Here is a 12,403-nt window from a genome sequence, read left to right as displayed (position 1 = left end):
TATATAGAAGCCTATCAAAAATCCGTCACTGCAGCATGCAAAGCAAAAGAAATAATGCCTTTCTTAAAAAGCTGCTTTGTGTTGATGAAAGCTGACACATGAGGAACATATACACTTGAAAATTAGCCTGAACATGTGTCAAGTACTCCACTCCAAGTAAAAATTTAATTAAAAGTTGCCAGCTGAGGTTAATAGGAAAGCTGTCAAGATATTTCATAGAATTAAAAGAAGTTGTAAAAAAAAATATGTTTATTTTATTGATCCTTGAATTTTAAAAAATCTTGGGGGCTTTTTCTAACACATGGGTACTTTGCGTTATACAAGCCTATTAGTAAAAGCATCATAATCAGACACCATATTTTTGAACATAAAAGGAATGGCTGATCTCAGTGAGAAACAAGGCACAGTAGAAATGTATTCCTGAAACTGACAGCTCCATTTATACAAATGGGTACAGGATTTCACACACCCAGAACTGGGAGGATGCAGTACCCTGCTACTCCCCCCCCCATCTCCGTCCACCCTATTTTCCTATTTCATTCGGTAGTATTGCTAATATTTGAAGGATTTCCACTCCAATTTCATGGGTCCATTATCAGGTGGCTTTTCTCTACTTGACCTCACTTTATACTGAATCACATGCAGACAATACCATGAGGAGTAGAAGTACACCTACTTTTATAGTGATTTCCACAAGTCTAATGGCACTAAATATTACTGTAGTAATCACAGAAATCACGACATTCTTTCACCACCAGTTTACACCAGTTATATGTATATTTTTGCCTGAAGACAAACACAGTGATAAACTAGACCTTTATCTTTAATTAATGCAATGTACTCTACAGCACCTAGGTGTTATTCAGTACTTAGTAAATATTATATAAATCAGTTTTGAGAGAGGAACTCTCTTTAAAGTTTATACACCTTTTGGGCTTATGCTATAGTGCAATCGAAGGTTTTCCTAAAGATGTTATGCAGCCTTACATAATGTAGACCTCAAAACTATAAACCCAATAACCTAAAAAACAACACCCGTGATTCAAAATTAGTGGCTTCTAAGTCATAATTTTGGAAGCTTCTTCCATTTCATTAAAAGCACTATGAAAATGGGTCACCCAATACCTTCAATTTACTAAACTAATTGCTACCAAATCTGTTGATACAAAGAGCAGAATGAGTAAACTGGTAATTAGTACTCTACAAATTCATGAGGGGAACATTATTGGGTTAAGAATAGGACCCTATCTCATGGGAGAAAATAGAAACAATATATTTGGGAAGTTAAGAGAAGATCATCATAATTTGTTGTTCTACAAAATGTTATGATCTGCTATTTATGATGCCATAGGCTGTAGCCTTCACCATGAGAGGGATAGTTGAGGAAACCAGCTAACATAGCCCCATCTGTAGTACTCACTTTTGCCTAACAAGTGGAAGTACCATATTTTTCGCTCTATAAGACGCATCAGACCACAAGATGTGCCTAGTTTTTGGAGGAGGAAAACAAGGAAAAAAATATTCTGAATCTCAAAAGCCAGAACAGCAAGAGGGATCGCTGCACAGTGAAAGCAGCAATCCCTCTTGCTGTTCTGGCTTCTGGGATAGCTGCGCAGCCTGCATTCGCTCCATAAGACACACACACATTTCCCCTTACTTTTTAGGAGGGAAAAAGTGAGTCTTATAGAGCAAAAAATACGGTATTTATTCTCTGGCTGTCTCAACTAAATAGCCCTATAACCTCTGAAACTTTGGCTGTGCACATGCTCCCATTTCCTCTTCTTCCAGAGTGTGCTTTCACTGGATCTGGGCCTTATTCGGGTTGAGGTGGCCATCTGTCACGGATGCTTTAGTTGAGATTCCTGTATTGTTGGGGGTTAGGGCTAGATGGCCATGAAGATCCCTTCCTACTCTACAATTCTATGAGACAGATCCAGATTGTAACAGGTCAGGTTGAGCAGCCCAGAGTCATCCAGGGTTGTCAGCGGATTGACTGTTAGGCAGGAGAGGGAAGAAGGCAGAGAAACTGCAAAGAAGAAACCACTTGTAAAGAAAAAGCACCACACAGGATCAGACCCTCCTGATAAGCAGAAAGTTCTGCTGCTGCGCCCATCCCCTCCCAACCCTATTTTAAAATAGAGTTTTAAAAATCCTTAACACACACCCTAAATTACTTTGGGGGTGCATCTGTGTCATGGGGACAAAGGAGGCCCGGATCAACCTGATCTGGGGGTAACAATTTGGGACCACAGGGTGAATCGGGCAATCCCTGCACAGCCCCATTACTTACTGAACCAGTTAACTTACTGTACTGTGGGTAGTATGGTAAAGAAGCTGGGAATGGGAGAAAAGAGGAAGGCATCAGATATAGGTTGAACCAGTAACAAATTGAGATTTTACTAAGGGTTTTAAAAAGCAGAAGAAATTGGAACTGCAGATCTGGGAGGGCTAAATTACAACTCCCAGGATTCTTTGCTTTAAACGTATGGTATGTATGTAGCCCTGGTCTAGGCTTTCCCTACATTAGCTATGTTCCCAATTTCAGCTCATTATAACTCATTATTAATTTTTAATTTTATTTATTTAACAAAATTTGTATACCGCTTGATTGTAATAAAACCTCAACGCGTTAGCAGTGCAGCATCCAGTCTTCTTGTTTTTGGCTTTCGTCCTTCTTATCTGAGTCTTCTCAGTCCTGACTTCTTCGGATTTCTGGTTTTTCCCTCTCTCTCGAGTTTCCCAACTTGCCAACACTAACATTGCTCTTGCCCACTTTACTTAGATACACGACTGCTCCCTTGTCCACAACTGTTAGTCAATCAGAATACTGGTAGTTTGTTTTAAGTTTCTAGTTCCCATAATTTTCTCCCCCCACCGCCTTTTAAGTTTCACTTCCCTGAGCTGCCCTTCTGAACTTCCTGTGACCTCTTAAACACCATGGCAAAAACAGCATTTAAACATAAAGCAGCCATTTAAAAGCTAAGAACAAAATGGTTGAACAGATGCATTCCTTCACAACACATGACTTGGTAAAAAGCTTCGGTTACACAGCCCAAGCTGTGCAGCACTCACACATTGCCAAAATATAGAAAATGCATCACCAAAACACAGTATACAAATGGGGGGGGGGGGGGACCTGCAAATGCGTTTAGAGGAAAATGTAGAAATAATTGCTATCATTTAAATAGAATTACAATACATCCCACCATATTGGGGAAAACTGTGACCTGTCTGCTGTACAGGTGCTGTTTATGGGCAACTTCAAGACCTCTACTCTCCCTTCTTATGGTTCAGTATTGTTAAACTAGACTAGACAGCCCCTCAAACAGAGGAAGACTTCAATAGAGGACTGCTCTCTTTCTGACATCCCTTCAAATAGAGGACTATAAAGTAGGCTACATGGCCACCCTAATAGTCAATCACTATTTAAGAAGAGAAAAATATATTGTCTGCCTCAACAGCTGAACTGTGAAACAAATATTCACTTTTACTATTTAGTTATCACTACAGTAACAAAAGTGAAGAATATATGGGAATCTTATAAAATCTCTCCTTGCTTACAAGATTTAACATCTTTTGGAACCCAGCCAGGGTAAATTCTCTCTTTCAGAAGACCTTTTCTTACTTGTCTATATTCTTCTAACTCTTAGTCAAAGTCTCTCCAAAAGCCATGTCCTGAGTCTACTTTCGATCAATATTTTACTAATTAAATGTTTTATTAGTTTTATTAGTGTAAATGAAATAAATTAGGAGTGCTCTTCCAGCTCTTGGTAAATCCTTGGGACTGAATAAGTACCCAACTTGCCATCATGCAGACTTCCAATGAGAAATAGATTTCTGGAACACAATGTAGTCAATGCTTTCACAGAATACCAACATTTATTAACAGCATGCCAGACTTTACTAGCTGAGGATGGGTTCGAAACTCTTTTAAATCAACAGATCTTGCTATGGGAAAAAAAAGTTTCACTTCAAAGCAACATCGACTGGGTTCCAAAAACCCAACTTGAATTTTAATCTCCCTGGAAGTTGAAGGAAACAATTGCTTTAATTTTCAAACGCACTATTATTTTTAAAAGTAAAATTAGGGAGACCAAAAAACCAAGTTCAAAGAATAATTAGAAAACCATTTCAGAGGAAATTTTCAAACATGACCCCACCCCCAGCCATCCCTGCTCCCAGCCAAATACTTAACATTTCCATTAAGGACCAACCTTTAAAGCCATCAGGATACACGTCTGGAAGAAATTTTGTGTTGATGTCTCCCTGGACAAAGCGTGGATGGATGATCACTTCCCGTAGTAATGCAATATTGTGGGCCACACCTGGAAGCACAGCAATATTTAGACATCTTAGATTATTAATGAATGCTGAAATAACAAAGGGTACCTGGAATAGAATGGACATGCTCTGCAGAGATATTTAGAGTGCTGGTGTTTGGAGTAGGTGGGCAACTCAGAGCACCCTAACAGTAATGAAAGATCCAGATGCAAAATGTATGGATAAATGTTATTTTACAGTATTGCACTGTCATTCAGCTTGGAACTTACAGTTGCACACAACAAATATTAAAGTGGTGCACATAGCCAAGTTGCACAACTCTTAAATCTGCCTATGCTTTTTCTGCAACAGAAACAGTATCACTAGACAGAATTCTACAGGTCAGAACAGAAAAGGATATTTAGGCTTACTGTTCCTCTACTTGAGGACTATGAACAGTCTTTCTGTGTTCACTGTGGGCTGAAACATTTCTAAGCCATTTTCTCCTATATTGTGATATTATTGTTATTGTTATTGTTATTTTATGTTGTTCTTCCCCCTTAAACACTGAGACACAGCCTATACATCTTACTGATACAGCTTAAGAACCAATTCTTAAACAATGAACACTTCAAAACTTGTTATATTGTAAGATGCTGGGGATATGATTCAGCTAAGTCAGTCTATGAACCACCTGTTAACTTTGAAACTCACATTCCCATGTCAACTGCAGTAAAATATTTGTAACTGGACTCTGCAGTCAAGATAACTTATAATACCATTGAATCAAACATAATCCACATTCAGGGTAACAAAAATTCCCAGACAAACATGTAAGATTAAGGAAGTAATATATAGATATTCAACTTGTAAATACGAAAAGCCACCGATGAAAATACTGCAATACATATTTGTTTCCTGAGTGCAAATTCAGCAGTTATGCACATAATGCCACACGTTCCCAGACTAAGTAAATGCTAAAAAACACAATCTACTTTTTTATTTCTTGACCAAACTGCTATAAGATCCCTGGTGATATGATAGCTGATGACTGGTGACAGGGATCTCTTTTTCTATTGATTGCCCCAAGAACTAAAAATCAAATATTATTTTTATTCATGCCAAACTATGTGGAGAGAAATCAGAAACTCCTGCAATCCATAGGACCTAGTATCATAAAAATGCAAATAAGCACTTTAACATGCAATTTTCCCTTTCCATAAAAGCTCACAAGTCTATCTTCAGCTATTTCTAACACCAAATTTGGGAGGCTTAAGCAAACCTACTCCACCAAACAACTTGAAAGCCGTGGTGCTCTAGCCTCAATCACAACGTTCCTAAGACTTCAGAAATTTCAAAGTATGATTTGCAGTTTAGCTTGACCTCAGTGAAAGTTCACAAGGTATCCCCCATCTGTGTGAATAACTATGAGGCTACAGAAATCTGGACCCCTATAGGAGTTTACTCTTGGCTACCTGCTGCTTCCAAAACACCAGCCAGACATTAACCCCACATTCTCACAGGATCAAACAGAGGCCAGTCTCCATGCGCACTGAACTATATATTACATCCATCGTGCAATGATATTTCCTTCTGTACCACATTTGGTAATCCAAGCAGCTGAGACCAAAGCCACAAAAACTGGAAACATAATGAAATCTGTAACTTCTGTACTGTTCAGTCACAATGCCAAAAAACCGGGGGGGGGGGGCACACAGAAAATAAGAATGATGTTGCAGATTTGTTCTATGTCCCAAGAAGCATATGGGGCACACACAAATGGTAAGATTTGCCTAGGTAATGGGGATGATGGACACAAAAGCTTGGATTTGCATGGTAAACATTCCCTTCTTTATTTTATTCCACACAGTATAATAAGATCTCTCTCTCTCTCTCTCTCTCTCTCTCTCTCTCTCTCTTTTATTCAATTTATTAGTCATTTGACAGTCTCCAAGCACTTACAAGGTTTAAAATCATGAAGCATGGCATAAATTCAGTACAAAAGAACAATGCATTACAACAGGAGACACACAATAACCTGTAAAACAACCTTAACAAAAGAGCAAAAAACCCCACACCCAATCCGACAAATTCCCAAGAGAATAGATTAGTTGGAGAAGGAGTGTTGGTGAGGGGACCAGGTAGACACCATCTTTCAAAAATGTAATACGCATTTTCCCGCTAGCTGTTCTGTGGCCATGGCTGGTAACCACTAATACAAGATTTGAGTAGGGCCTCCCTACTTCCCTAGTCCCTATCACTTCTAATGCACTAGACCAGGGCGCCCCAATTTTTCATACCAAGTGGGCCACAAGAATATTTCAACACTGAACCCGCGGGCAGCACACTGTTTGGTCATGCTGCCTTCCCAAACCCAGCTAAGCAAGGCACTGGGCTTGGGGAAGGATGCCTGAGGCTCTGGCACCTCCTTCCCAAAGCTGGGAAAACACTAACTAGGCTTTGGGACGGAGGTGGGAGGATTCAAGGACCCTGTCAGAGCCCTCACACCTTCTTCCCAAGGCCCAGCACCTCACCCAGCTTGAGGAAGGCAGCACAAGGGCTATGGGGGGCACCAAATGTTGCAGAGGGCTGCCAAAAAAAGGCCTCAAGGGCCACATACCGGCCGATCCTGCACCAGACCTTGCAACAATGAAGGCTGTTGGCGCGAACTGCCAGTACGAAATACCAAAACATTTTATCTCCTATCTCCAAAACAGAACTGAAGCAACAATTTATCAGCAACTTTAAATAATGGGGGAAAGAGGGGGAGGAATGAAGAAATTTGCCCATATGTCCTTTATCACCGCAGTCTTTATATTTATCATGGAATCATACACATTGTAAAAAATTATACATAAATTGTATGAATGTGGTGATCTACAAGTCATAGAATTTAATTAGTAAAACTCAGAATAAGCTGACTGTTGTACCTCATCATTCATGGGAAACATTCTTCAGTGTAAATATTTACTGACACTAAACATATTCTGTGTTGATTAGCCCTTTTTACAATATTAAGCTTCTGTCAACTTGACATTCACAAAACACAAATCTGCATTTATCCATGTAAACTTAATTGGTGTCCTACATGTCTCTCCATAGATAAACAATTCAATATATTTAACTTGCTGAGAATTTTAATTGTGTTAAGTGGAATGGAAAGAACTTTATTTGCATAGTTATTAGTTGCAAAAGCATTAAATTCATTTTTATGAGAGATTTAAATTGCATAATGATAATTGAGCTTTGCTGCTTTGAAAGACTATCTTAGAAATGCACTGTACATGTTGGCATTTAATAGATATTCCATTTTATTCAAATAGTACTAAAGGGAAAAAGACAAGAGAATTAAGATCTGTTGCATTCAGCCTCTTGAAAATCATTATGAAAAATAAGTGAAGGAAAAACAACATTCAGTGCCAACAATGTAAATCCATGTTCGCTGCAAAAATGTCATCCTTGAATCAATGTGCCAGTTGTCAAATACAAACATACAGCCCATATCATTTGGACCTATATCAAATAAGCTTATGGAAGATGCATTTGATTTTGTAATTATATTCAGGTTGACATCCTTTTAAAATTTCAATACAACTTATACTTAACTCTCAAGGCTGCAACAGTAAAGGTTAAGGTAAAGGTAAAGGGACACCCTGACCATTAGGTCCAGTCGTGGCTGACTCTGGGGTTGTGGCGCTCATCTCGCTTTATTGGCCGAGGGAGCCGGCGTACAGCTTCCGGATCATGTGGCCAGCATGACTAAGCCACTTCTGGGGAACCAGAGCAGCACACGGAAATGCCGTTTACCTTCCCGCCGGAGCGCCACCTATTTATCTACTTGCACTTTGACGTAGTTTTGAACTGCTAGGTTGGCAGGAGCAGGGACCGAGCAACGGGAGCTCACACCATCGCAGGGATTCAAACCGCTGACCTTCTGATCGGCAAGCCCTAGGCTCTGTGGTTTAACCCACAGCGCCACTCGAGTCCCTGGCTGCCACAGTACTATGTGCTAAAGATTAACTCCATCCCACAAAATTCTACGGCTTTTAGCAACAGCTCCTTAGCATGCAGTGCTACGGGAGTGCTTGAACAGGCAGGAGAGGGATCAGCCCTTTGGGGGGGGATTTGCATTGGGGTATCAGCAATGGGAGAAGGATTAACCCCTTCCAACACACAGTGCTCCCCTTTCCCCTACACAAGCCAAGGTGCTGCTCTTGATAATAGTTGCTTTTAGTACTAGCATATGCACAAGTAGTCAGAAATGGATTAACCAGGGGTCAGCAAACTTTTTCAGCAGGGGGCTGGTCCACTGTCCCTCACACCTTGCGGGGGGCAGGACTATATTTTGGGTGAGGAAAAGAAGGAATTCCTATGCCCCACAAATAACCCAGAGATGCATTTTAAATAAAAGAACACATTCTACTCATGTAAAAACATGCTGATTCCCAGACCGTCCGTGGGCCGGATTTAGAAGGCGATTGGGCCAGATCCGGCCCCTAGTTTGCCTACCCATGGATTAACACATTCAGCATCTACAGTGGCCCTTAATAATTATAAAGAGATGTACCACAATGGAAAAGTTTATTAGGTACATGCAAAAGCTTGTGGAACTCCCCCACCATCATTCTCCCTGTCTTTGCTGCAGCTCTTAATGTTCCCATTGTCCTCTATAGAAACTTTTTTCTTTGTAAGGTTATTGGAGGATTTGTTTCCTGAAAAAGTCAGAAGCCTTGCTGCACAAGTAGGGTTCACCACTGAGCCCTCTAGATCAAAAGCTAACTCAGCTAGTACAAATAAAATGATGGTACCTCTGCATATACATCAATATACATATATATCAATATGGCTAACAAAATTGCTTTTTCAGAAGCTGGACATGCAGTGCAATCCTAAGCATGTTTATTACAAGTAACCCCAGTTTTCAATACAGGAGCTTATGCTCCAGTAAGTGTATTTGTGATTTCTGCCTTGTGGAGCTAAGAGGGCTTTGGCTGGCTACAACCCACTGCCAGGAAGAGTTTAGACTATTTCATAAACAAGAAGCATGAAATTTGTGCAAAGGCAAGAAGCAAAGTACTCAAAATAAATTCTTCTTCAATTCCTTTTCCTGGCATTTCCCCCCAGACTATTTTCTTATACTTTCCACACTGTTCCCACTACCACAGCTACACTTTATTTCTATTTAATCTACTCTGGGTCAGGTTCAGCCTTATTTCATATCTCCTTTTCTTTCTCCCTACTGTTAACCTCTCCTGCCCCCAAAGCTTCTGTTCTTTGAAATTTCTGTTTTTGTCTTCTCTTGTTCTTTTCTTCACTGTGCCCTGTAGTAATAATTCCTGATCTGCACCCCAATTGTTTTCAGCGCAGCTTCCATTCTATGATTTGCAACCAACGAAAGAAAGCTTGCTTTGATTTACCCCGGGTCTGTATTCCAACGGATTTAATGAAGATATATGTCTGTGCAGAGCAGGGGTCATGGGTGTGGAAACTATGAACATGCCCTACCCCTTTTAAAACAACCAAGTATAAATGGCCTGAAATTGAGGCTACATTCCCAGCAACAAGTGCAATACCATGGGACTATACGCTTTGGAAAGGCACTCAAGGTCAATGGTAACTTGTCATGTTCTTACTACAGGCTGTTACCAAATTGTGTCTACAGTGGTATCTGTCACAGAATTTACTTTCCTTTCCTCCCCCCACCCCTGTCTATTAACTATCCTGGTACAAATATTCTCGAGGTTTCCTTACATATGCACTTCATCATCTCAGAAGGGCAGGCTTCTGTTTTCAATTATTTTATCTCAAATGCTGTATGCGCATAATTGCATCAGTGTACCTATGTGCCACAGTAACTATGTGCATGTGTGCCACAGTATATTTGATGGGAGTTTGCTGAAAGGAGAGGTGTGTGGAGCATTGAACAAGAACCACCGCCAGAGTCTGAGTTCTTGAAATAGCTTCCATTCATCATTATTATTATTATTATTATTATTATTATTATTATTATTATTATTATTTGAAATTAATAGATTAACTTGCATAATGGTCCTCAACCCTTGGCCTAATTCTATGCAGGGGAGGAAAAATCCTGAATAATGGATACTTTACTTATCAGTCAAACAGTCCCATACATGGAAAGTCTTAACTGCAATGTAGACATCAATTAGATCTAAGTCAACTGGCTATCCAGATCTCTAACAAGTGTACATAAAAAAGCTACTTGCTTTTGACAGTTTAAGGAAAAGCCATACACTTTAGAAACCAAACATGAAGATGGCAAAGTTAGCCATCTTACGAAAATCTTAAAAGCTAGACTTGTATTCTGGCATAGATTAAGTACAAATAATAGTATTTGTACTTAACAATATAAAATGCTCTTCATTTTCTGGAATACTGGTATTTGTTATGACATGAAACCAGACTTGGATAAAGCCAAGATGGGCCATTTGGGGGGTAAATTATAATTATAATTATTTATTACATTCGTTTACTGCCCTGCATTCGCAGACCGCAGGGCGGTTCACAACTTAAAATTACAATATAAATACAAGATAAATTACAGTAAATCAAGCCTGGTTTTCCCCCATGTTCCTGTCAGACATTCTAAACTGTATCCTGGGGAATTTGAATAACTGGCAGGAGAAACATGACTCGATATTTGGCCATGATTGGGGGGGGGGGAATCAGTGATCTTTTCTACAAGAGCTACAAATATATTTGGGAGGATTTCATTACATTGATGTCATTCATCGAGAGCAGGTATGAGCTACTATGGGCTTTTGAGTCTTTACGGTAACAGCAGCAAACACAAGTCCCCCAGCAGCACAAAACCTAGGCCAGACACTGGTTGCAAAATTATCACCATATTAGCAGGGTTCTAGTGTGTCACTAGCCAAGGGATTAGCTAAGGAAAACCTGACTCTAGTTGGCGCACCTCCCAGAATTCCTTGCCCAGAAATCCAGAATTTTCCACAGGAGCATTTTTGGTTTTCAACATTTGGCACTTCTATGTTATACGCCAAAGAAAGGAAGGGTGGGGATTCTGTCTTTGATGCATAATGATACAATGATCTCAGACTGTTCCATCCACATTTTTTCCTGAACAAGAACAAAGTCTATTATGTCCCATATCAGTGAGGATTTTAAAGAAAAAAATCACAACTCATTTATGGATGAAGTAAAGATTACAGGACACATTAAGCCCTACTCATCACTCCTGTCGCTGTGTGTGAAATCTTCTACAAATTCAGTAAAGTGTCATGTTCAGAATAAAGCATGCGAAACGGTAACACTCATGCTGACTAATCAAAATTGTGCTATTCTGTTCATCTGAATAACTTACCTTCAGTAAAGGGTATGCTTTTCTGTTGCCAATTAAAAAAACTACACAGGCTTGAACACTTTGAAGATTTTTAATTACCCTAAATAAAACAATGTAAGGCAATGTAAAAGAAACTTGTCCTCTGAATTTGAAAGCAATAATGCATCTGAATACCAGTTGCTGGAAGTCACAGGCGGGGAGAGTGCTCCTATGCTCGAATCCTGCTTGCTGGTTTCCCCACAGGCATCTGGGTGGCCACTGCGAGAACAGAATGCTGTACTAGATGGGCCACTGGCTTGATCCAGCAGGCTCTTTTCATGTTAATTCATGATGCATTCCTTCCACACAGGCTACATCGATTCAAGAATGCAAACCCTTTCCCCCATGCACTTGGTTCTCCTTGACTATTAAAATATTTTGGTTATTTGATCCAGAATGGACATGTACTATAAAATATCATCAAATTCAAAGATTTGCACTTTTTAATTAAAAAAAAAAGCACAGGTATTGCATCTACGTCATCTGCAAAGTAGGCCCAGTGAAATAAATGGACAGGCTAGTCATGCCAAACACCATTTATTTCAATGAATGGCATTTAACATTAGTCCAACTCAGAGCAGACCCACTGAAGTTACTGGACATAACTTAGATTCATTAACTTTAATGGGTCTACTCTGAATGGGACTTAGCTGAATAAAACCCAATGGATCTGTTGTGAATGTGACATAGTTGGATACTACCCATAGTAAAATCTATTTTGGTAAAAAGCAGATCCTATTCTTATCCTGAATATTTTTGCTTTACTTTTTGCTCTAGGCA

General features: G+C 39.6%; 1 protein-coding gene across 2 annotated transcripts in view; it reads right to left on the bottom strand.

Annotated features, from left to right (window-relative positions):
- The window catches only part of PCCA (propionyl-CoA carboxylase subunit alpha), a 251,208-nt gene that overhangs the window by 117,555 nt on the left and 121,250 nt on the right, over window positions 1-12,403 (bottom strand). For both annotated transcript variants that reach the window (XM_081908204.1, XM_081908203.1), the window contains exon 17: window positions 4,215-4,325. In XM_081908204.1, the coding sequence (XP_081764330.1) occupies window positions 4,215-4,325 (111 nt within the window). The remainder of the gene's footprint in view (window positions 1-4,214; window positions 4,326-12,403) is intronic.

Source organism: Podarcis melisellensis (genome assembly GCF_964234715.1).
Source record: "Podarcis melisellensis genome assembly, chromosome: 4".
Lineage (NCBI taxonomy): Eukaryota > Metazoa > Chordata > Lepidosauria > Squamata > Lacertidae > Podarcis > Podarcis melisellensis.
This window is presented reverse-complemented; position numbering and strand designations above follow the sequence as displayed.